The following is a 27,712-nucleotide window of genomic DNA, read 5'->3' on the forward strand; positions in this document are numbered from 1 at the left end:
TTTGACAGCCACTCTTTATAGAGACCATTTCTTATGAGGCTTTAGTGAACAATAGATTAACTCTACTGAACTGAAAGCCAACCGAAAGTCCCGATGCATCTCCCAGGTCCTGTCAGGTCTTTGCTGAATCTTTTCCACTTATTTCCAAAGCACCTCACTTTCAGATACTGTTCATCTACTGTAGATATCTTTAAGGCCACATCTTTGTCCTCTGTTTGACCAGTCTCTTCAAGGTATTTAAGGACACACTAGTCATCAGGCCAAGACAAGTCAGGTGTTTGACTGAAAGCTCTTTGAGAATTGTTTTTTAGAAGTGATTTATCTTTAGCATTTTTATGCTTGAATGATTCAAGTCAAAGTTAAGTGGCTTAACAAATATATCAAACAAATATATCTCTGAAAATGGTTAGACACAAAAACCAAGCTTAAAATGAGTGATAAAGCCATTCATGTTAAAAGAAAACTTAAAAAAGACTCAACACTTTTGCACTGTACTGTATATCTCTTACATTTATGTAATTTGTGTTGTTTAATTTCCAAAGCCTGATGGGAGTGTGTGAAAATGTGTAGGTAGTGAAGCTGACGTTACTCACCCAGCCCTAAGCACGAGACTCTGAGCCCTGACTTTCCAAGGTTCCTGTATGAAGAGACAAAAAAGGAATCAGGCATCTTCTGCATACACATGCACTTCTCCAAAAAGCGAATCAGTAATCTGTCTTTGCTCATGTGGTAGATTTAAAATGTCCTCCCTTTTTACTCAATAGCAACCAAAAGCTGAAAATGAAACGAACAGTGATGAGAGCAGCAAGAGTGAGTGGGTTCATCACTGTCAGTGACATCTTAGACCATATGGCAAATATCATTTGGGTTGTAGTTAATCTTAAAACTGGTTTAGACAGCTCTAACTGGTTCTGATATTCAGTTTCTGTTTAGCCTTTGGAAAATGTGTATTGTATAGCTCCACTCTCGGATTACAGTTTTACAGCAGAGGTTGTTCTTCTCCTCTGTTCCAGCTCACTGTGGGTATCTGTGTCATGTTCAATCAAGCTTGAGGAACATGTATTGTCCTGTCATGTCGGCCTCTTATGACAGTGTCCACTGGGCAGACACACACACGAACACACACAAGTTGATGTGGGATACCTGAATAGGGCACTGCACTGACTTTCATTCATAACAGGCAGCCAAACCCAAACCTTTATCCTTACCTCTGTTCAAACCTTAAACAAAGCCCTACTTACCCATGACGCCAGAAAATGACATGTCACTTCAGTGAGTTTGGGCTCTGGTCCCTATGTGGCCTTAATCCCACAAAACTGTACTCAGTTTTATTCACATACACACTTCTAAAGCAAACCTGCAATTCAAGCAGGTGCAAAAGTAAAACTGAAACCAATTCATCAGCTTGTAGACAGTACACATGGGAGATGAGTTTACAATATGTTATGGTGACACTTTTACACATACACTTCCCAAATCTTGTTAAAAGAATGTGCTAAGGATTTGATCTGGAATTAAAATAGAAGTTTCCATTTTTATATATAAGCCTCCCAATTTTAATCCCCTTTAAGAAGTGCAAGAAAGAAGCCACTGTGTGTCATACTGTGCACATGTTGAATAAATCACAGAATTATGTGTGTCACAGTTCTGGTTTGAACAACTCGTCTAAAAGTTAAATTACACCTACAATGTAGCAAAACGAAGGATCACATTTGTTTTCCTCCTTCCTTTTCTCTAAAGTTCATCACAGTTATTTTCGTCCTGCTGAAGCGCTTCACCCTTGAGGTCACTTTTTAGAAGTTCCAGTACGCACAGTTCAGCCCTCAAAGTATCCAACCGTGAAATGAAAATTCACATTTTCTTTCTTTTTTTTTCCTATCAAAGATTGCAATTAGACACACACATGGCCTCAGTCTAATATCAAATTCACAGGCGTATAACCCTGTTTATTGATCGTACAGCACATTATTCACAGCTGTCAGCAATCTTTCATTTTTGTTCACCAGTCAGAAGCACTTTTATTATTCAGTGCTGATGTGTACCTCCGTACTAGAATAGTCAATTGAGCGTAAAATCCAGCCACCCTAAAAAAAAATCAATTTTGTATGAGGCATTTAGTCTTCACTGACCTAAAAACTGCACAGAAAGGACATTCAACATTTTTGGACAAAGTGTGTCCTTAGTCATTAAGGGCTGCATGTAGTTTGTCATGACAAAATGAATAATTTCAGCAAATTCGCCAAAAACATTTTTGTGAGCTTGTTATGGAGCTTTTTGCTTTAACACATTAACCTTAAAACAACTTTACACTGATTTTAGATGGTTTACCTCTAGCATATAGCTATGGATCTCTTGAGTGGATACTGTAGAGAAAAACAACCTAAAGCTTTAGTCATTTGGATCTGTGGCTCCAAAGCTGTAATTAATCAGGTATCACAACACTGGTTCCTAATCAATTTAACATTCTTCAACAGCAACAAACTTTCATACATTTACAGATTGTTGTGTTTTATGGGGGAGTGGTGAACTGAAGCTAAAATAGCTTTTTCAAACTCCCAGGCACAGATGGTTTTGCTCTGCTAAGCTTATAGAAGTAATAAATGAACAAATAACTTTGCTCAGATAAGCTTGGTTGGCCCCTATGCTGCTGAGCCTACATAATGAACCCCCTTATGCAGCTTTCACGCAAATAGATGAAGACAGATGAAGAAATGGCAGTGAAAAGGACAATACAGTACATTGGATGTGAGAATGATTCCAAAGAGGAGAAAATTAAATTCCCCCACGAGGGAGATGAAGTGAGAAAGTGATTGTTTCCCTCATTTAAAAAACCCTTTCAAATGGCTCTTAATACGCAAATGCCTATACCCTCCACTACTGAACACACACATTAATACAACCGTCCTTGCCCATCAAATATTTATTGAAACATAAACCCCTGCAAAGCCACCTCTCAAAGCAGATCTACCATAACCAGCCTTCTCCATCAATGGGCCCATTCATCTCCTTTTAAACATGTCTTCATTTGTCTGATGATGGACAGTAATGCCTTTCTCTAATACCCCCAGTACTTTAGCAATATCATCTTCTCTTTTCATCTGCCAAAACATTCTTTTGGTCTCCGCATCTCTCCTGCATGTCAGCAGTCATCACCATAGATCTGTCACCGATTTGTCCATCAGCTCCTTCACTACACTTTTTAGGGGAAAAATGAATAAATAAATAAATCAATCCATAAGTTATTATATAAGTTATGCTTCCAGCTTTTTAGCTTGTGATTAATCTTGTCACAAGATTAATATTTGTATGGACTGCAATTTAACAAGTTTGTGAGTCTTTTAGCTTTTAACTTTGAAAGTAAAGGGCAAGAGTTGTGAAGTTTTTAATCTTCACCCACATGACATCTCAGAACAAGCTTTGTGTACACATCCCGAAGACAAATCTTTTTTTTTTTCGTTTCGCCGAAACTCACAACCCGATTATTTAACAGAGCCTTTAGTCCAACTAAACAGCATCCTTCTTTCTTTATCACCTGCTTCTTTGTTCAGCAGATATACCTTGCAGCCGCCCTTGGGCTTATTGATGTATGAGAAAGTCTCCTCTGCGAGGTGGAGTTTTGGGGGCAGAGGTGAAGCACAGCAGAGAGGGAGTTGGGGCGGACTAAAATCAGTCCCCGTTCTTCTCAACATTACAAGTTGCTGCTTGAAGTCAGCACTACCCAGTGCCACATTAAGTTGAATGCACCAAATAAATGGCAGCTGAGTTTACGCAGAACAGTTGAGTGCTGGCTGTTCAGATCCTTGACGACAAAAAATCCCAGCAGACTGTTTCTTTTTTATTTTCTTTTTGGAGGGAAGCGCAGCCTACTTAGCATCGGTTTTAACAAGATATATATAATTATCATAAGACAAAGCGATCTTCACTAGTTGTTTCACTGAAGTTTCACAGAGCTTCACATGTACAGTAGCTGCAGTTGCCCTGTGTGTTTCACTCTCAAATCTTATCATGCATATCATGTTGCTAATGATTTTGGAAGGTGACCTTTTTCAGTTGGAAAAAAAAGATCAGTTACTTTTTCAATCTGAACCAAAGTGAATCAAGATTGGTTGCACACACATATTTAGTGCACACATGTATTTATAATGAGAAGTTGTAGGGCCACAAAGCTAAGCTCATTAGTGTCCCATCTCCAATATGCAGTGATGAAGTATGTTCTGCATGTTCCTGCAAGACATTTGGTGTCTTAAGGTAAGTGTGTGGAAATATATGGTAGCAGAGAGGTTTGCTGTGCTTGTTTTTTTTACCTGTTGTTCTCACACTTTTATCCTCGGGTCCAGTGGACCTGAACACCACATAAGTAATACAGATGTGTTGGGAAATGTGCTGTATTCTTCACAGAAAAAGAGCTGAAGCCAATGAGAGTCAGGTTGAGAAAATTATTCAATGTGGAATTATCGTTTTAGTAAACACTAGAAATGAGTCCCACAGACCAGTGCCAAAAAAGTTTCAACTCAAAACTCTACACCTTGCTCTACCGATTACATTTTCATGGACTTAAGTGGCAAAGTTGGAAATAGGCCAATAAAAAAGTAGACATAGTTAAGCCCTCTCTCTTTTTTCTCATGGCTGATGCTGACTTCTTTTTCTCCTCCTCCTCTTCAATCACAGATTTAAGGTCACATCTTTGCTGACTTAGCATTACCACCTGGAATAACTGGGCCAACTTCTATAGAGGCCTGTTCATCTGACATATATTCTACAGACTGATATCTATATGACATACACAATATAACTAGAACAGCAAATGACTGGAATATATTTGCAGGCAAATGGTAAAAAGCCTAATGATTTCACCTGAGTAGAAAAGAGAGACATATAGGTGTAGATGCTCTGTCATCCAGGTCATGGTAATAACAGGAGCTTGAATAAGGGCAAGTGGACTTCTTCTTCATGGCTCTTGAAAATGTTTCACTTGCCATTCGAAAGGCTTCTTCAGTTATGAACTGAAGAAATCTAGTTGCCCTTATTCGAGTTCCTAGGACATATTTGGTGAATTATCATGCTGTGTGGACAAATGATCTCACTATATATAACTGACTGAGTAATTAACACAGAGATTGCATTGAAAAAAAAAACTCTGCTGACACACATGACATTCTATTTAGATAAAGTCGAGAAAAAAAAGCAAATTCAGTAATATCCAATGAGCTAAACCTATCTAAACAAAACCTATTATAAAATTGAGAGGACAAATTGGAATGGAAAAGACTTTACCCCAATTCCATTACACACGTCCCTTTTTTCTTAAATTCAGATGGGAAAAAGGGATTAAGGAATACCTTCGCTTGTTGGTTATTAAATTCAAAGACACACGTGTCTTGCAGTGTAAAATGTTTGGTAATGCCTCATTTCAAATCAGTTTTATCGATAACAAATTCATCATGTGAGAAACACACTAATGCAACGTCTCCTAAAAATAAGTCTGTGGTCACTACTGTCACTCTTAACTTCTTACAAAAGTGATATCGCAATAGCTGGTTTACTCGGCCCTTTGGTTCTGTTTCAGGAGGTTGTGCACCTCCCAATTTCTGTGGCCGGTCACACTCTGCGAGCAGCACATTTGGAAAATTGATGAGCTGGAAGCAAGAGTGTGCAAGCGGGTCCATATCTACAGGCATCTGTACAAACATCAGAACCCAAGGAGCAACGCCTACATTCAGGCAGAGTAAAGCAGCAGGCTCTGTATGGGAGAAATAGAAAAGCTGTCACCTTGCAAGCAGAGCGGGATAACAGGGACAATGGGACTGTCACGGAGCACAATCAGTCTACTGACACCTTAATAGAACACATACTGTAACAAGAGCAGTAATAGTAAGTCTGTGGAGTTCCATGGTTTTGCTTGTGTGCACATATGAATTTGTACACGTGGGATTTTGAATCGGACCACAAATATGCGCAGTACTTCATTTATACCCATTCTGTGATTCTGTGCAGCAAGTGAATTGCTCGATCCCTGTTGTATTAATTACTATATGTTGGGCCATAAAGTGCAACATCAATTCATATCATAACGTATCATAATCATAAAATCAGTACATTTAGTTTTAAAGGAGTAAAATAAATCAACAGTTCCTTCTGTCACATGAAAAAATAAACCTCACAAAAAAATTAAAAAAACAGCAACACAGAATGTAAAACTCTCATTTAAATTTAAACCTGGAAAACAGATTCAGAACTTCAAAGTAATTTATCAAAGTCTAACGTGGACATGAGGAATGGGTTATGCTTGCTGCACTGGGAAATATTACAAGCCTGTGGTGCACTGTAATTAAGCCCCCACAGTAAAAACATACCACCAACAGCCATAATGAATCCTTACGTAGCCATCTCTACCTTTTCAAATATACACATACCTCTTGATTTTGTTCCTCGAGACAAGTCTAAATTAAGCTGGATACTCAAATTCCCCACTAACAGTTTCATGCTTACAGAGAGTGTTTGCACACGTTTAGTAGTGACACTGTTGTACATTCGGTTATGGAGGCAAAGACAGAAATAAGGAGCTCAGTGGATTTTCTCAACACAATCACATATGTGTAGAAATCAGGTGGCACCATTAAGTGTGTGCACGTTGCAGGCACAATTGATAGGTTGCAGAAGGACACAACCAAGCACAACATCATCTGTGCCTGCGGTGACTCAGAGCAGCAGCGTGGGCAAAAGAGCCTCACACTTCAGGCTTGAATCAGTCCACCAGTGTAAGATCGGATATCTGTTGTGAAGAGGTCTTCCTGGTTTGCAACAGAGCCTGACTGTTTTTCAAAGCTGTGCCAACGGAGCACACATGAGCAAGTTAAGCAGTTTCAACAAAGCAGGTTCCATAACTCTAACACTCATCAGCAGCCCTATCACTTTTCTCTTTGAATTCTGCTGCAACAACTGAACCAAGCTTATCTTCATCATCCCAGAACAGGGCCTCATAAATCAGTTTATCTGTTCTCAGGGGTGCTTAGTGGTGCTAACTGGAGATATATCAAGCATCTGCCAAACACTGTAGTTTAGGGGCATTCTGCAGCGGATTATATTTTTGTGATGATCTGCCGCAGTTAAAGAGCTCTCACAGACAGACAATAGACGAAAGGCTGACAAAGACAGTTCAAATAGCTGAAACTATGTTTTCTTTTGGCATAGAGTGGCATTGTATCAGACAATAAATATCATGCAGGATTGTTTTGCAATATCAAAGTAAACCCCAACACTGAGCCAGTGTGGCTTGCGTGTTGTGACACTGAAATGACAAACTCAGAAAACCTTGGAATACAAAATAAGATTCTCCTAAGCTTTTGGCAGAGATTGAAGCAACATAGCAAAGACAAAGACACACACATATACACACAATTTGAAGATAATACAGTACAGATGCTCTTCCATTAATTGTTATGGGATTCTTCTGTTGTAATTACAAAGAGAGTATTGAGCACTGTAAAAGTAAACTTTATGTCTCCAAAACCGTCATCAAATGACTTTTTGATCACCAGCAGGCATCGCACATGTGGCAGAACACCAGCTTTGGACAAAACCCATGCAATACAAATCAGTAACAATTTACTTTTAAGCAGTCGGAGCCATATTTGAGTAAAATCTAAAAAATCAATAAAAATGAATTAATTAATTAAAAATCATGAGCACAAATGAGATTCAAATTGTGTGCATGTGTTAGATTGATATTTACTGTGTGTTGCACAGACAAACTAACACTAAGTTTTACAAATAGTTTTCACTAGCCAAGACATAAATCACACGAAGCACATCAAGTCTGATGTTCGTGGACCGAATTATTCTTATTGGTGTAATCTGTTTTTGTGATTCATCGACTGACTTTTTGTCTCAGGGTTTGAAGCACCCATTCACCCAATGGTCCCTTGTAGTTCAAGTGATGATGACTGACAGTCAAGTCTGACATATTAAGGGGTTAATTTACTATAAGGGCATTCTGTGGTTGTCTTTTTGTTTTCTAGGTTATTTTGTGCATTTGACCATAATATATGTCATATTCTGACTATGTGCTTGCCTTCTGCAAACATGAATGTTGTCAGAATCCTTGCATCCTCACATTTGCAGAGGTATAAAGGAAAAGTGCCATTTGAAAGCAGTAAACCAGTCAGCAGCCAGGCAAATTCAAATCTTAATTTGTCAGTGATGACAGATGAATTCAGAGAGTTATACTAGAGTAAAAGTAAAAAATTCAAACATTTTTGACTCCAATTGTTTTTTTCAGTGGTATTTGAGTGAAAAGGAAGTCAATTGCAAGTGTTATCAGTAAACAGTACTTTAAGCAATCAGCATACTTCAGAAAAATGCTCCTCATAACTCTTATGATATATAACTACAATTATAAATTACATTACTCATGTAAAAAATGTTTCTTGCCGTTTTAATTGATGAAAGTGGAAACCAACTGTTAGATATCAGACTGAATAACAGTTTGAATTATTTGGATTACTTTCTCAATTATTTAAATGATTATTTGGTTTGCAAACATTCCAAAAATAATCAAATGTTTTCTCCATTCCCCTCAAAATCAAAGTTTTTGAGAGTAAAACCAGCAAGATTATTCATTTCAATCTTTAAATCTTCTGGTTTTAATATCAATCACCTTGTGAACTAAATTTTGGTGAATCAACCAAGCATTTTAGCTCTGTTTTCAGTTACAGTTTATGGTGTAAGGCGTATCACTCCGCCTCCTCTGTAACAAAAAATGATCTAATCTTTCACAATTTACTCGACAATATTTTATGTTTACAATGTCATGTTTATCCTTCATTTTGACCACCAGCAAATAAAGTCACACATCACAAAGTAAACTCATAATGTAGTCTATCCATTTATATCTCAGGACAAATTATGCCTTCAACTGTTATTTCACAGCAGAACTTAAATTGGGCCTTCTGTATTTTGTTCCTCTTTTAAGAGTTTTTGGGGAAATACACTAATAGCAGATTCCTACTGGGCTAAAACTGAGGATGCTACTTGCAACTTTCACAGTAATCAAACTCATAAAAACACTAATCCAGGTTGAATAAGGATTAGCCTTTCTGCCTGAAGTTCTCTGCAGATGAATGAGGAATTAATCGCCTTCTCACAAAGTAAACTTTCAAAATGTTCTTATGCAAAACAGGACAGACAGAGGTTCTGTAAAACAACCTTTCCTTACATATAAATCTTGCTTCAAGATTTCTGCAAAATACATATTTCTATAAGAGGACAAACAGCCAAATGAACTGAGATCTGCCACTTATTGAGGAGTTTGCATGATTCCATTTACAAATTAGAGAAGGGAGAGAAGGAACTATGACAGGCCAACAGCTATGAAATAAAACTGTTTTCTGACTGATGTCCAAGAATACGTCTGCCTGTTTAGCCACCTACTCATCATCTCTGTTGTCGCAAAGGGGACCTCAAGGTCGATCTGTTCCCCTGTGTTGAGACTCGGAGCTGAGCCAGCCAAGGACAGAAGAATGGGGACGAACGTAGCCAGAAGTCAACTAAAAGATACTGCATCTAAGTGGTGTTGTCACCAGAAGATTAGTGGTTTAAATCCCAGAAGCAGTTGGAGAAATGCAAGTAAGGAAAGAGAATGACTTCACAGTATTGCCCCTCACTCAATTAGCACTGCCAAAATGGCCATGGAAAAAATGTAGAGATGTGTAAATATGACGAGGTGGACATGTTTGATTACATATTCATAAGTAATGCATTATTTATTTAATGCATTACTTAAGAAAACACATCCAGCCATCTGATTTCTATACCCGCTTAATCCAATTAAGCGTCGCGAGGGAGCTGGAGCCTATCCCAGCTGTATTTGGGTGCGAGGCAAGCTACACCCTGGACATATTGCCAGTCCATCACAGGCTCACACAGAGACAAACGGCCATGCACACTCACACTCACACCCAAGGACAATTGAGAATCAGCAATTAACATAACAATTAACCGAGCATGTTTTTGGATGTACCCGGAGAGTACAAATAAATAAAAAGCAGGAATTTGAAAAGTTTGCAGTGGTGGAAGGGATGTAATGTAGAACATGTGCAGAACATGTAGGACTATTGATATTTGCTACTGATACTGTGTTGCTTAAATATATAAACAAATATACTTATCACTCAAGTTTAGGGCAATGGAGGCAATGTTTTAAACATACAGAAATGTGCATGAGAATGTGGATGTTTTTCACGTGTGCGTTGCTTCACAACAAAACATTCCCATATTCGTGTTTTGGAAATGAAAATCACAAGAAAAGTTTTGGGATTTGTGGTTTGTCACATTCACATTGCCTCTGAGGAAAACTACGGTAATAATCTGACTAATACTACCACAACAAAGGAAAGCACGGATCCTTTCACCACAGTTTCACCACTCAGGGTGGGACAGCAGTGCAGTAAACAGTCCTGTTGTGAGACGGATGGTGCTTTTCATTCTGGAGTTAATATGCACTTCTTGTGTCGCTGAGATGATCCTGTCCAAGGTGTACACCTTACCCAGTGTTGGCGCTATAGACTGCAACTCCTATTAACGATGGATCAAATTTCCACAATATGCATTTGTCCATTTTGACTGTGTCTTAATAACTTTCACAAGCAAGCACATGGACTACCGCTTGCACTGATTTACCACTGCTGCTTCCACTGCTTACTTTGGAGTACTCTCTGTTTTCAACAACTTTCAACAATTAATGTAGGATTTGCTTTTTTTTACTCTGGAATTTAATCAAAGAGCTGAGGACATTTGTTGATCTCTCATAGGATTTAGTTTTAAGCAGCAGTTTTAATTTAGTTTTAAGCAGCAGTAACTACATGATTTTCACTGCTTTGATGAGTGGTTCAGTCTAAATGTTAGAAAGTCACCTTCTTCCTTATAATGTGCAGTTCTATTGATTATTGATCTTCCAGCCTTACAAATAACATGCCTGCCTATGTCATACATTCAAAACATTACAAATGGTAATGGACTGATTTAGCATTTTGAAGAAATAATCACATGATAATAATTAATCCCAATAAGCAAGAGAAATCAGAGAAAACTTCAAATAAAGGAGAAATAGACAATTTTCTGTCACCCTTTAAGGTTGTTTCGCCTCTCATGAAAGCAAGCATTTTCTTGCCGAGGCTTTATTTGTCCCCGAAAATACATTTCCAGCAGTATCTTTTTGCGTGACCATTAATGACAGTCCAAAAAAAAATCACTTTTGTTAAGAGACCTTTAATACCACTATAAAACAATGAAGTCATAATAACCTTAAAATGCCAATAAGTACAGTAATAATACCGTGTGAATAAACTCTCCACTGGAAGAGTCTGTGCTGTTATATTGACAGTATATCATGCTTTTTATGGACCATAGCAATTTTATGGCATGTCTTAAACTGTTCATTTGAACTGAGTGTGCACTTTAAAACAGTGTGTGTGCTTGTGTGTGACATCAGTGGGACATGTATTTGTGCCTGTATCTATGCCTACGGTGTGTGTGTGTGTGTGTGTGTGTGTGCGTACGCTGTAAATTAAAGAAAGCTACTGGAGCGTATCTGGTCTACTATTCTGTAGGATTCATTGATTGTGTCCCACACTCTCCCAGCTCACCCTGTGATGGCCTGAAAATGTGCAGGCTTCGCCTTTTCTCCACATCCCACGAGTATTTTCAATTCAGCTGCTCCCCTTGCGTCTGTGAGTCTGTATGTGCCAGTCCTATGCTTAATTAGAGGTGGGTGTTTATGTGTATGTGTGTATTTGGATTGTGTTTCAAAGTGTGTCAAATTTGCTCCGGTTTGGTTACAGTTTTACACAAGATGACAGGCCCCTTAACAATATCACAGCACATCAGACTAAATATATTTTCCTTAAATCTGACTGACACTTTGCTTGGATTTGCGAGCTGTGCAACAGTGTTGCTGTGTTTTGGGGGAAAAAATGTCTTGAATGAGGTTACAGTTTATTCAAAAAGCAAAGCCGAGTGTTCTCTTTTTTTCAGGGAATGTTGTGTAAGAAATGTACATCTAATTAGACCCTATCTAGTCTATCTACCCCACAGCGAATGTGTTTCCTTCCTCATGATAATCTTTTTTTTCTTTTCTGGGTCAAGCATAGAAAGAACCAGCTACATCGTCAGGGCAGACTCGCTTCATATATCTGGCACTACTCAGCTGAATTTCTGGAATCATTAGTCTTTTAGTTTGATTTGATTGTGCAGATTATAGAAAGTTTAATATGGCATAATAAAAAGCACATGCTCTGATTCTCCACCCTCTTCCATGCAGCTGAGTTTGTTCTGTTATGAGTGAGAATATGATTACTCGAATATGAGCAAATGACCACCAAACCACTATTCTTTTCCTGAGAAATGGGCATTGCCAAATGCTTCTGCAGCATGAAGAGAAGAGCAGATATACAATAGCCTGCAAAACACTGGAAGATAATAGTTACGGTGACTCACCTATTCCACAAGAGCAAATTATGGGACAGATCTGTATCACGAAAAAAGTGTGTGATAGGCCTAATTAGAGGATACTGTGTCAGGATCGCATTTTGCCTCATCTAAGTGTGACATAGATGTTGTCTCTGATAACTTAGGATGTGATGTGATGGTCAACTACCACCAGTTGGGTGCCTCCCTGCCTAAAATTCCTTTGCTATTTTTTTTATTTTTTTTATGAAAGATTTATGTAGGAATGTTCAGTGAACGGGACCCTTGGTCCACCCTGCATTTTGAGAAATCAAGAAGGGATGTAGTCTAATCTTGTGGATGGAAAGCTAAAATAAATAAAGAAGCAGATCTTTTAAAGGGCAACTTAATCTTCAAAACCCTGTCAGCTGGTTCTTTCTCTCTGCCATTACTGTCGACGTGAATTGAGTTATCACAGAACTTATGTAAAAATACGAGTTAATGTGTGCCATTATTTTCTTAAAGTATGAATCTTAGACATGAGAAAGAATATTGCGTTCAGGTCAATATGGCCTGTTGTTGCTTGCTAGGCTCGAGTTTAGCATGATAAGGTTTCAGCATATGCTTTTTTGAGAATGCTGAATAATGTTCTGGACTGTATTTGTCTGGACAATTTGTTTTGGATTGTTACAAAAAGAACTAAGTATATTTGCCTGCTCTTATGTTGAGATGAGTATCACAAAGTATCCCTTTAAGGTGCGTTTAGAAAATAAATAAAATTTGGATTATTATGCGATCATCATTCCACAATGGCTCCTGCTGCAGTACATCTGGACATATTGTGTCTTTTTTGGCATCTTCTTAAGAATTGCTACTGATCTTTTCTTCTGTGAGAACACATGTTTCTGAAACTGTTTTTCTTTTCTGGTTTGGATGCTGTACTACTGGAAGGATTTCGTCTGGTAACTGACAAATTTTTTTTACATATGCTATGATATTTAACCATAGCAAGAGGGAAGTTGTTAACCTGTTGGAGCAGCTAACTGAGCTTTTCAAAGCCCAACTAATGCCTGGAACTAAACTTTAAATCCAGATGAATTGAAGAGGAGACATCTAGGATGTAGAGCAGGAATGGAGTGGAAAGAAAGATGAAAGAGGGTTAAACCACTTCATCTCTTGATCATCATGGGAAGCGTGAAATCATTGGCAGATAAAATGTACAAGATTGGACCCTGATGAAGAGACGGCAGGAATATCAGGAAGACAATATTATTATTTAAGCAAGACATGGTTGCAGGAACAACTATAACACCTCTCTATTCAGCTTGAGGACTATATGGCCAGATAAAGACTGCAGACAGAGAGGTAACAGTGAAGGAGGAGGATTACAGTGCCTGTTAACAACAGATAGTGGAATCCTGGACATTTCACTGAGAAGGAGCGTCTCTACACCCCAGATGTTGTTGACTGCAAGTTTCTTTCCATGTTGTCTAATGAGAGAGTTATCCTGTGTTGCCTGGCAATGCTGCATGTGCACTCATCAGCTAAGTTGTTGCTAAGCTACAGAAACAACGCCCAAACCCACTCATGGTGACCCTGGTGAAATTTACCATACTTTACAGTCTGGCACACTTCAACTTTTGACGTGTTTGTCAGCTGATTTATATTTCATTTTGTTATTCATCTATTTATCACAAGCTTCTATTGTTTCTCTGGCTGTTTCTTTTTTTGTGCCACTTACTATTCCAGCATTTGTTGCCCCTTTTGAAACATGAGTCATGTTGAACTAATATGTATTCAGTGAAATAACAAAATATCTAACTCTAAATATCTTGTGTTTTTTTTCATTTAATTTTTCATTGTATATGAATATTGGTTTATAAGATTTGCAAATTACTGTGTCCTGTTTTCTTTTACATTTTCTGTATATTATAACTTTTTTTTGCAATTGGGGCACCATTATGTCCATGAAAAATACCAAAGTGTCATTTTTTGACCAAGCCCTCATAATTTGTAATGTGGACTTTGTAATAAGGTGATGTTTATATCTGGCATCAAATGTTGACATGGAAAGTGGGTCAGAGCCCTGAAGCCACTTTATTGCTCCAGCTTTCGATAGAGTTGTGGCATCTGATGCCTATAAAGTATAGTATAACATGCCAGCTGTAAAATAGCTCACATAGATTCTGACCACACAAACAGAATCCTGCTTCATTCTGCATAATTCAGAACAGCATCAGCAACAGCTCGCTCGGTCATGCGGTACGTTGCAGCAGCCCTTGTTTGTTTCTATCTGCATGTGGTAAAATCCCTTTAAAAAAAATCATCTCTCTTTTTATGTCAGAACAAACAGAACAATATAAACAAACAAAAAAATCTACAAAGAGAAGACTCTTTGTGTTATTATGCATACTACAGAAGACAAGCAGGCTATAAGCAAATTCTAAGGCAAGGGTTGTGTGTATTGTCTCATGAGACTGAATGCAGACATATTCTTGCTGCCTTTGGAGATGCTTCTGCAGCTACTGGATCTCTTTCCCATCTGATATTTCTGAACTATTGCTATACTTTTTGTTCTCAACAGAAATGTAACCGTGGGTCAGTGAAAAAAAAGAGTGATCAGACCCTTAATGTTATCCAATATCTAAAGAATTATTTTCATTTACATATATACCTACAGACTTTTTTAGAATATTCAAAACATGAACTTTGTCATGCTGTTAGTTTCATTATCATTTTCCACATTGTTACTATGCTGGGCAATATAGATTAATTAGTTCAACTGCTTTATTTAAATACCAATTTAATGACCACTTGAGTGATAATTCATGACCAGTCTATTTCAGGTTTTATTGCTGATAGCAACACAGTTTCTTACCATCTCATCACTAAAGTTCATTGATTCAGTTTTTCCCTGTGTGCCCAACTGCACCTGCAACAACCTAGAGGAAATTGGTCTAAGGTTTAATTACAGGCCGGTAGCATTTTGTTGTGTGTTGTTCGCACAGAGATGGGCAACCGTGTACTCAGTGTAAGGTTTATGTGAACCCAAGTCCCTTGGTGGATTTGTATCAGCCAGGTGTGCATGTAATATCTCTATTATGAAAACATAATGTTTTTTTAACATAATAAAGTGATGAATTAGGCCTATAATAGGAAGTTCTTGCAAAGTGATAGAAACAGAAATATACCGTGCTGCAGTCTGAGCACTAATGAACCCTCATTTCTTTTATAAAGTGAGACCATTACATGTAATTTCCACTGGGATTCATTGCTGTATAAATCTAACAAAAAAAGGTTTGCAAGATGCAAGTGTACATATTAACAAACTGTATATCACTGCAAAACAGGCATTGAACCACTCTGAGGGTAATGGACAAGAAGAAACACGGAAAATAATAAAATCATGGGCTTACAATGAAAACAGGAGAAAGGAAAGGGGTCGTTCACTAAAGCTACAATTAGCAGAGTACTGTTTGTTGCCATGTGGAACTAATCATATGTTCCCTCAAAGGGACCTAATCGGCACACACTACATGCTGCAGACTCAAATAACTAGGATGGAGGGATAAAGAGGTGGACAAACACGTATGTTTAAATGTGGAAAGGTAAATGGAAAGGCACCTCCACATCCTCCACCATCGTCCTCAATACTGGTGTTCCTCAGGACTGTGTTCTGAGTCCAGTTTTGTACACGCTGTACACCCATGACCGCGTTGCCACCCATGGCTCCAACACCCTCATCAAATTTGAGGATGATACAACCGTTGTGGGGCTGATTAACAACGATGATGAGGCACCATACAGGGAGGAGGATCAAGCACTGGCGGCCTGGTGCAGTGACAATCACCTCAACCTCAACACCAAGAAGACAAAAGAAATCATCATTGACTTCAAGTCAAGGACCACACTGCACTCAGGCTTGAGCATCAATGGTGAAGAAGTAGAGCGGGTCACTAACTTGAAGTTTCTCGGACTGCACATCTCAGAGGACCTGGGCAGGACTGTGAACACCACCAACATTATTAAAAAGGCCCAGCAGCGTCTCTTTTTTTCTGAGAAGGCTGAGGAGGAACAAACTCCCTCCACCTCTGCTGAAAAACTTTTATCACTGCACAAAAGAGAGTGTCCTGATCTATGGATGTACGCTGTGGTAAGCCACACTGCATCTGAGTAGAAACAACTGCAGCGGGTCATCAAGACTGGACAGTGGATCATTGGCTCCCCACTCCCACGACTAGATCAAGGAGATCTACTTGAGCCTTCACCTCAGACGAGCCACAAAGATCCGGTAAGACCCCGCCCACCCAGGACACTCTTTTCACCAGCCATCCCTCTAGCGGACTCAGATTCATGCGAGTCCGCATTAACAGCCTCAAACACAGCAACTGCTGCAGCCAACTGTGCAGACTGCAAAACTGCACGTTAATATTTATTACTTAATATGTATTATGTTCTATGCTTGGGACAAATACAATATTTTTTGTTTTATTTATATAACAATATGTATATATATATATATATAATTTTAATAAAGGAACAGCTCATAAAAATCCATCGTTGATGTTTGTTTAACAGAGAAGATACAGTAACCAATTGTGGAAAAATAATTTTCTGAATAGGAAATCGCAGAAAAACATGAAGTCAAGATCACACTGAAACAGGCTCTATGCGTTTGTCTTATTCATCAAGCTCAAGAGTGTCTTGTGATTTAATACGGTCATCTGCTATATTAGCTTCAGTAAAGACTCGAGCAACAGCACAAGCTGCAAAAGCCAAGATAGCCTTTGTAATAAGAGAAATGGACATTAAGTTACAAAAAGGCTAAGTCTGAGGCATCACATAATGCACTTAATTCAGAAAGGGATGCTGAAACAGCCAATGCAGAATCAGCTATACAGAAGGCAGCTGCAGCTGCTATTGAGTGTGAGGAATGCACAGAGGCAACTGACTCGTCCTGATGACACACTGAATAGGACAGAAGACGTAATTTACCAGTCAGTTAACTTTGGTGAGAACTCTAATAGGCAAATGAGAGGTTTTTTATGCCTGTGTCCCTCACACACACCACCAATAATGTAGGTAAATCAAAAAGAAATTCTGAAGATCACAAGGCTTACAACATAAACATCATAAAAACAGAAGAAACATTGTCATACCTATACCTATACCAACATATCAACCGCCATACGCTCCCCGTCCAAACCAGCCGTCACTCCAGTCTGATGCAGAATGCGATCTAAGAAACCTGTTTTACTCTTTTAGGATACACTTGAGCACTACAAGGCTTGAAAGCATCTTTCTTTAGTGTCATAGTAAAATCACTTGGGCTGATCCCCAGCGGAGAGATGGATCTGGTTAGATGGTTTGGTAAGGAGTTTAAGTGAACATGTAGTATACAGCTTTTGAGAATGCCCTCTTTTACAATGCAAGAATGTTTTAATTTCCAAGAGTATGCGACAGCGAAACAAGATGATGTTTTGCTTGGCTTGGAGAAATTGGACTCAGTTTAAAGGGTGCAGCCTATTGTAGAGAGGTCAGCATATTTGATTCAAGTGCTGCAAGGCTCCAAATATAAAAGAGAGGACAATGTTTCTTTCCCTGCTCTCCCTGGTCTCTTGTTTTGCAACTTTTTTTATATGCAAAGAGGCAAGGGAGACAAACAACCCTTGTTTTAATATTCCCTCTCCTTTAAACCCTCTTTTATAAAAATGCAAATTATGGTGTCTGTTCACAAATGAATGTTTCATAAGATAAAATCCAAAAACTGTCAGCCAAGTGAACTCGGACATATAGTTTCAAATCAATAGCAAGCTTTATCCTTTGGACAGACAGCAAGGTGATGCTGGGCTATATACACAAAGACAAATGACAGTTTTATGTCTTTGTTAGCAACAGAATCCAATGAGTCCAGTAGTCATCACAGTTTCAGTAATGGAGATTTCCATCCAGCACATTGTGGCTCAAGGTTGGTCAGAGCAGTTCAACTCGGAAACACATCTTGGCTCGCCAAGTATTACACTCAACAAAGACGAACACCATGATCTTATTGATTTGGAGAAGAATGCTGATATCCAAGCCAAATTAATGAATAAGGCCACTCAGATCTTTGCACATAAGCTCGGTTCATGCCTTTTTGAATGTTTCTTTGATTGGTGATCGCTTGTGAAGGCAATTGCAAGACTAATCCACAATGCAAGGTGCTGCAGTCATCAATGAAACAAACAGCAAATGTGCAGGCTGGCACTGCTGTATAACATTTCACACATGGAAATGATCAAAGCAGATCATACATATTGTGCAACGAGGGATCCATTTGCAAGAGGTTTCATGGGCTGAGGTGAAGCAAAGTCTGCAAGGAAAAACCCATCCACAGGCTTAACATATTCATTGATATTGAGTGCCTACTGAGGGGAGGTGATCAAATCCATCAGTCACAACTAGATGTGAATAAGGGTCACCCTCTCATCATTCCCAACAAGGAAAGTTGCTTGTTTGCCATCAAGGGAAACATCTAAAAGAAAGTGTTAAATGTGCCAATAGTGTGTGGCTGATTGGGAGTGGGAGTGTATGATTGATTTCACTGATTTGATTTTTGACTCCATGCCTCTAGATGGTACACTTTCCAGGCTTTCACGTAATGTTTTAGTGAAACTCACGGCAGAGGTCTCAGCAATTGTAAATGCAAGGCCCACGATTCCTGTTAAAACAAACTGAGCCCCTGCCCTGCTTCTTAACCAATCCATGCTTATGATGCAGAAAGAAGCTGTGCAACCTCCTTTACCAGAGACAATTTTGATAAAGTGTGACTAAAAGCCGGTTATTCAAAGGGCTGTGTTTAAAAAATTAATTTTCCCTTGAAAAAATCCAAAACTGGTTCTTATTTCATGCCATTTTCAACATAATCTACATCATGTCTAGTCATGTGAAATTAGTGACATCGTGATATTAAGCATGGAGACTCAGGCACGTGTTGAGAAGAAACCAGTACTGTCTGTGCAGAGAGGGAAAACATGACACAAGCAGTAAAATTGACAGTGGCCTGACCAAAAATGCTATTTTATTTATCTATTTTTGCAGCTTTTTTTTATGGAAACCTCTCTTAAAGCCAAGCCAAATTTGTACTGAAGCTGAATGACTTGAATTAACCCAACTGAATCAATTCAGGAATCTGTAGCAGTATCCACCTGTCGTTATTCACCATGTGCTCAGTTGTGAGGTCAGCTTTTTCTGCAACTTTTCTTTGGTTTTAACCCAATCAGAAACCTCTGTAAGTAACATGATATATTTTTTTTCCATGTAATTTAAAGGTCATTCTAAGTTCACTAACAGCAAAGTAGTTTTGAGTTTTTGTTAAAATAACATCAGCAGTCTGCATTGTTTTAGTGAACACACTTTTGGTATTTTATATTTTTTAGTTTTACACTTTTCCCATTAACGCCCCCAAAGCTGAGCAGGACTGCTCCTTAGTGGATGAGTGGGAAGTGTTTACATCTACCCAAATAAGTGAGTGTATGTTATACAGTCCCCCATGGGGGCAGGACTGTAGCTGCCTGTACAAAATGCAGAGTTGTCCGGCCGACTGAGAACTGGCAACATACACAGAGTAACACAGTGTGGAGAGGAGGTAAAGATTTTCTTCAGTAAGATTGTGTTGTATATTCTGCCAGCCTTAATGATAGCACCTGATATCTCAAAAGGATGAGCAGAGGGAGAACAAATTCATCTACGTCATATCAAAAAAATTAGCTGAGTAAGTTTCAAGCTCAGTGTGTGACTGAATACCTGTCTACACATCTATCTCCATTGTTCAATCAATTAATCTCATCCAGTTTTCGTCATCCCACCCTGCTTATGTTTACTCAACCTGTCTTTAACACCTCACAGCCCACTCATGCTCATTTCACCATTATCTCCCTTTAATTAAGCAGCTCTCCCCTCAAGACTCTTCTCAAGGTCTATAACATGCAATGAGTGCTTTTTTTAAACTCGTGTGATTTTGTTCCTTTCTGTGTGTAAATCAATGCATGTGCGAGAGAGAAGCAGAAAATGAGAAAAATTTGCAGAATCTCATTAAATAGCCCAAACTCATTCCGGTATGCTCAATAGCTACGTTTTGAGCGGAGCTAAAATTAAGTAGTTTCACAGTAAAGAGATTTTTAAAAAAACCATTAGATGGCAAGGTTTATGACCCTAAACATGGAGTTTTCATGCCTAACCCTAACTATTCAAAATGTAACCATAACCACGTATTTCCTAAACTTAAAAAAACTCCACCAACAATACATTTCAGCATTGATTCATCTGGAGCTTAGTTAAATGAGTAATATACTCCATTATAATCTAGAAAAAGCTTTGAGAAAAAACATGTTAAAAATGAACATCACAACTTCCCAGGTTGACATCAGGTGATTGTTTTTATCTAATTAAGATCAAAACTTATATATTCAATCTTAACAGATTAGGAACGTAAGAGGAATCAAAACAATTAAGAGAGATAAGGACTGGAAGGTTATGGAATTTATAACTTGAAACTATAAATTATCAAAGAAGCTGGGGTTTTTTTTCTGATGATTGTTTCAGCTCTATTTCACAGTGAGATCATGTTATAAAGTGTGTTAAAGCGTTCACACGCAGTGAGTTTCAGTGAGTCAAAAGCTTCTCCTGCTCTCTAAGCTGATAGAAGAACTGTGTAAAACATCAGTGAAATGTGTTTGTGTTAACATGTGTCTTCATTTTACATGCGAGTACGTATCACACAGGGTGTGTAGGTGTGAGTAAACTGTGCAGAAAACGTGACATCAGCCTCAGGGCACAGTGAGGAGATTTTCTATGACATGGAAGAGCTAAGTAGACACTGCACTGCAACACAAATATAACGTATTGTATGCCACTGCCACGCAAGAAACAGAGGAACGGAAGGGGAAGAGAAGGATGCAAAGGAAAAGAAAGGAAAAAAGAGAGCGAAAGGGTATAATTTGAGGACGGAGGAGAGGGAGATTGAAAAGGAACATCTGTAAGGCAAGCAAATTTGTGTGAGTCTCTGTGTGTGTGTTCTTGCTTTTCTATGTTTGTATGGTCTGAAAACCAGGAGCCCACTTTACTTGTCGAAATGGTGGACTTGCAAGTTTAGAGGATCAAAGTTGGTTATATACATACACGTAGCTGCACAATGAATAATGATATTTCCAAGATGTTATGTGCACCACATCACTGGAGATGTCACCTTCGCTCATATTCCACCTCATACATCTGATGACATTCTTCTCTGCACCACAATGACTGCTATTAAGTGTAATTATACTGTCACAAACTCAGTGAAATGTGAAGACAAAAAGGCAACGAGGAGTGCATCAGCAGTTGGAGGTTTTTTGTCATCACGCTGGCTGTAAACATTTTTATATAATGTAAAAAAGATCAACGCATGTCATGTTGTCGTAAATCATGCCGCGTACACATTTGATTTTATATGCCTGCATCTGATTCAGCAAAAAACCAAACCATGCATCCTTAACATTTCACCAAGAGATAAGTATAGAATTATGAAGAGATAGATAAAGAAAAAAAGCTGTCCACAAAAATAAAAACACCTCTGACTGAAATTAAACATAAAGGACTAATTAAAAAAGCACGTGCATGTGCAGCAGTTTAAATATCTACTATATTTCAGCTGTACTGGCTGCTTGTGACTTTAGTTTTATGCCTGGTTCAAACTTACGTGCTTTTGCGAGGAAATAAAAACAGATCATTTTCATTTTTAGAGTAAACACTCCTGCATTTTCTCCTCTAATTACACTGAGAAACATCCTCATCAAACATTATTTGCTACAGTCTTTTATGATTATCGTATTCTACATAACGGCTCTAAATATTCATATGATAATCACAACATAGAGTTAGGCTTCCATCATGCTTCTCTTCTTTTTTTAAATAATAGATGTGGAAGAAAGCTTAGCTTGTGATTGACACCGCATGCTGAGAATGATATCTTGGCAAATTACTTCTGCTCTTGCTATTCCAGTCATGCAGTAGTGCATTTATTCTCAGTAGCGTCACCTATTGTTTAAGTGATGACTGCAGTGCTCATCCAGCCCAAGTGTATCATGGAATCATGTTGTCAACAAATAGAAAGCCAACAATTAAGCAGCCACATAACCGCTTAAGTCATGTGGGTTGTTTCAATTCACAGAACAACACAGGCTCTTTCAGCATGGTTACATATGAACTGGAGTCAAGCTGTGGTTACAGCTCCACTGATCCATTTAACTGGACCTTAAACGCACATGACCTTATGCCACTTGTAACTTTCATCAGTAATGACAAAAAAAATACTCTGTGTCGTGCCTGTAAAACGCATGAAAATATATTTCGTAAAACATTCTTGTATCACTTTTTATAATTCGCTCAGGAAAGGATACTGCACTTCAAATGACCCTTATTTATGAAGACAAATGCTTCTTGATCATAACTAGCGGTAGGGAGTAGTACAAGTTATAAAGTTTCTTTCTTCTCCAGCTGAAGTTTGGTGTGATAGTCATCATTATATGTGTGTGAGACGAAGCTCTGTGCAGATCTAATTTAAAACCACACCGTTCTGTCTGAGGGGAGTTGTATGCAGAGGCACCCCTGGGGTTTTCATCTTAATAAAAAGGAATATTCAATGTAAGAAAATTCATATTCAGAGAATGAAAAGCCCCCAAATCAATGGCTGAGACGGGAGAGAAAAAAGAGCGCTTGAGGTACCTGGCTGCCTCTTACTGACTGTACAAAACAGTCTATGTGGTGAACATACATTTATGGGAGCTTGTTAAATACTGAAGTGCACGCGAAAACGGATACAATCTGTATTATTCATTAATTTTGATTAATGTGGAAGCAGAACATTCACTGTTTGATTTATCACTGCACCAAGCAGAGATTTAACACCAGAAGAGATGCCATGATTTCAGAGTAACTTGTCCACATGTAAAATCCCCAGTTTCCTGAGCAGTGGGACAAGAATCAGCTGATTTAGGCAAAGCCAGTGAAAGTATCACCAAGAGATGTGGTGTGACAGAATCAAGTATCCTGAAAGTCTCAGCTCTCACAAATGCAGCAGTCTTTCTGATGAGCTTGTTGTTTCAGCCCAGGCATGGCTGCTGGGATGTTGAGATTATTAGCCGGAAGCCTGAGAGGGCTGTGCTGGCTGTTTACTGATTGCTCTGCTTTTTGGATGCACTTTTCAGAAATGGGAGAAGAGGGGGGAGCAGAGTTTGCGTAATATATATTCTGAGAATCATCCACTCATCATCTGTACAGTCCAACAATGTTCAGTTGGAGTCAAGTCAAGAGCGGCAAAGATCCAACACCAGCCTCAAATCCAACTGATTATTCTTTAATGAGTCTGAGAGCGAAACAGAATATTTCATCTTGTACTGAACTTTCAAAATACACATCTGTCCTGCTTTGCTGCTACAACCAAGCAAACATGAGGCTGTTAAACAAAAACAACAGAAACCCAAAATAGACTCCTCTAAATGACTGGAAAGACACCATCTTGTTTTTGCTAATAGCTAAGAAGCCACTGATGAAGCTCTAATTACAGACTTAAGAAAGCTTTTGGGAGTAACTAATGTTCCTTGGGAGGACAGGGCTTTGTTTTAGAATTAAAGGACTGCTCTTTTCAAAGGATCAGCATGTTAGGCCCACCAGCAATTATAACATTGTCACAGTGATTGTTACAGTGACAACCTTGGCATCTTTGTCTGTTATATCATACTGCTTTCCATCATGCTTGGATTGACGTCCCATCCAAAGCTTTCCAGTTGCAAGTCAGAAGACCAGTTGGATTTGCTCACTGACCAGGCAAGCTGTTATTCAAAATTCAAAATTATTAAAAAAAAAGTTGATAAAGAAGAAAAATGCATCACACTGTATTCTGCTCATAAAAACACCACAGTGATAATCTCACTGATAGAGGTCATGTGTTTTACTGGTTTACTGAGATACAAACTGACAGAAGTGCTGGTAAACGTTTTACTATTGCAGCTATCACCACTTTTTATGCAGCAAGGTTGGACTTTTAGGCTGGGACTGGGGAGGTTCCTGCAACTTCCAAAGTCTGACTTAGATCCCTCTCTCTCCTCACCTTGAAACAAACCTGACAAACTATCTCAGCACTACTTTATTACCGCATTATCCTCAGCTTAGAGGTATTGTATCTACTGTGCTGTTACGATTAAATCAAAGCCACCATCATTGACAAAATGAAATGCCACAGACTCCAGATGCAGTGAGAGATATTCTTTTTATCGAGTGCTGTCACATAAGAAATAAAAGGTCGTAACACGTAACCCGGTTTCAGCTGGAGACCCACCACTGTAATTAACAATATTATCACTGTTATATAGTTCCCCTACAGGTCACAGACAACCAACAATAATCACAATTTGATATTCTGTCCACAGTTCAATATGAAGAGACTGTACCCTTTAGAGACTGTCTTTGTTTTTCTTCTGTCTCTTGTTCTTTATCATGTTCCTTTAATCAATCCTGCACCACTTTAATTGAGCTTTATGACTTGTGTCTCTAAACATTCAAAATTAATTCACTGGTATGTGATGTCTTGATATCCTTGGGGATCGTTCTTCATTATTTAACTCTCCATTGGTGTAATGTCACCAATGGAGAGTTAAAGGGAGATTTATCCTCACCAACTCAATGTATCTCCTCCTGATCTGCAGATGACATTAGTGAAAGAAAATGGACAGAAATCTCCAATTATCACTTATTTCTGAACGTAGTCCATTTAGAGCAACAACTAAAGAAAAGAACTGGAGTGCAGAAAACTAAAGGTGGATTTTGTAACTTTGATTTACTTTGAAAATGATCACCAGAAGGGGCCATTCTACTAGATGAGGTTTCTGTTTCCATTTTTTTAAGACAAATTTATTCATTTTCGAGTCATTTTCTATATTTTTTCTTTTTCAGGTTGTTTTTTTTATTGGGCTATCCAGCTATCCAGTTCCTGGTACAAACCATGATCATTATTTGCCTTGACTACTGCAACCCCCTCCTGACGGGCCTCCGGGCTCGTGTGATAAAACTACTACACATGATTCTGACCTCGGCGACGCATCTGGTTTTGGTTCTCCTGAAAGGGCACATGTCAGTCCTCTGTCCATTGAGCTACACTTGCTACCTGTAGCTGCTTGCATTAAATCCAAATCACTATTACCAGCCCACAAAGTGATTTCTAGGTCTGCTCCCACTTACCTCAACACACTCATACAGAAATCACACAAAAAATATCAAATCTGAGCAGGCAAAAGTTTTTTCTGTGAAAGCCACAGTGAGCACTTTCCTTAAAATTGCCAGTTTTTACCGTTTCTTTCATCACCAAATGTGACAACAACATTCAGGAAAAAGTATGACTTTACTTATTATCATAAGTCTGGTTCAACACAATTCTAAACCTGGTATACAGTTTGTCTGCACTTTCAACACAAATTGAAACGGAGACTCAGCCAGGCTGCGTATTGCTGCTACCTCATCTTAAATAGGTTGTGTAATTTTGACACGCCGCTGCATCCGTCGACTCTAGAGTATTAAGCTGTGATGGTTACGTTTACTGTGAGGGGCTAGAAAAAGGATCATGTCAAAGGAGTCCCCACAAATATGATAAAGCAAGCTGTGTGTGAGTCTTTGAAAGTGTTCCAAATCCAATGATGGCATCTACAAAACCAAGGGCACAATTTCCATAGCAACAAGCACAGAATATGTGTTGGTTTAAGCCATTGAGAATTTCTCATTTATTGTTTTGGAGAAAAACCAGTGTGAAAAAAGAAAAAAAAAATCACTTTTATTCATTATCATCTTTCTCATTTTGCTACCACCTCAGTGTTTGGCACAACATATAGAAACATTTACTGTAGTTGCTTAACTGGCCTTTCACACCATTGTGCTGTGCAAGCGCTTAGCAGGCAACAAGCCTCTTCTGCCAAATTAGCTGTGAGTGAATTAGATGATGCCAAAGCTTGGCCAGTTCTCACAAAGCCTTCGTGTTTTTCAGCCCATGGTGAAGCATCCTCACAAATTAACTTGCAGGCAGGCACATCAGATGTAACCGTTGGTTATTATTTTTCTTTACTTCAAGACTCTCTCTCCAGAAACAAATGTGAATTTCAATCACATTTAGCTTCTTTCAGTGGCCAATTAAAGTCCTCCCATCACGTGCATCTACTGCCTCTCATCTTTCTCTGTTTCCCCACTGAACTCATATCCATTGCAAAAAACACATATACTCATATACAACGGGCAGACACGTTGCTGGTTGCATGTGTGTGTTTTTGCACACATCTGTCAGCGTACACTGACAGATGTGTACACTCACCATTCAGGTAGGTGGTAGCAAGCCTTGAAAAAAAAAACTGTTGAGTGCCATCCTGTTACCTTTGTGAGCAGTGACCTGAGAACACACCGCCAGCTGCTGTTAAAGGGCCACACACAGCTGCAGTCACTTCAGGTAAATACTTTTCATTCTTCATCGTGCAGCTCTCTTTGATAAGCTTTGCTACAAGTAGAAATAGTATGCTTCTGTATATGTGTTCAGAAAGAGCAGGCATAGAGAATCCAGAGCCTCAAGGTTCTGTACTGCAGACTGTTACACACTGACATAATGTAAGAGTGTTAATAAATAATAATCCAGTAATTGAACGTTTGAACAGCATCATCATGCTGCAGTTTTAAAATCTGTACAGTAAAATTCAATTAACTTATCAATGTTGTTTGCTCACAGTTCTTGTTCTTCCGAGCCTTTATTGAGCAACTTTTCCCTTAATCGTTCAATCATTGTGGATGAACATTTACAGCTGGACAGAAGAGTTTGAAGCAGAGGCTAAAGCTTGTGTGCAGTCAGTATGTTTGAAGAGTGGAGCTTGTTTGCAGACTGCAAGAGAGAGGTGTAACATGAAGAGGGCATAACAACCTGGGGAGGAACAAAAATCTTACCAGATTCTGGGGAGTTCTGTTTTTTCAACCAACTGAAATCCAGTTTCAATCATGTTAATAATTTGTTCAGACATGAGTAGCCAGTTCGATAGTATCGATCAGTGTGACATGTCTCCAGATGCATATACAATAATGTATCGTTGAAATTCAAGATGGAAGATGGCACATGCAGGTTTCAGTTTGTAAAAGAAGCTGTTGCAGCAGATGCTTTGTTGTTTGATCATTTGGAACTATGTCCCTATAAGATAAACTGTCACCCCTCAAAGGTGGCAGAAACAATACC

At 38.7% G+C, this 27,712-nt stretch overlaps 1 protein-coding gene across 1 annotated transcript in view; it reads right to left on the reverse strand.

The window, feature by feature from the left end:
- kcnab1a (potassium voltage-gated channel subfamily A regulatory beta subunit 1a) overlaps positions 1-27,712 on the reverse strand; it is a 72,181-nt gene that overhangs the window by 38,127 nt on the left and 6,342 nt on the right. The window contains exon 2 of the mRNA XM_072392725.1: positions 594-637. Coding sequence (XP_072248826.1) covers positions 594-637 — 44 coding nt within the window. The remainder of the gene's footprint in view (positions 1-593; positions 638-27,712) is intronic.

The sequence above is a fragment of the Leuresthes tenuis genome, unplaced genomic scaffold (assembly GCF_036924035.1).
Source record: "Leuresthes tenuis unplaced genomic scaffold, fLeuTen1.0.hap1 SCAF_9, whole genome shotgun sequence".
Lineage (NCBI taxonomy): Eukaryota > Metazoa > Chordata > Actinopteri > Atheriniformes > Atherinopsidae > Leuresthes > Leuresthes tenuis.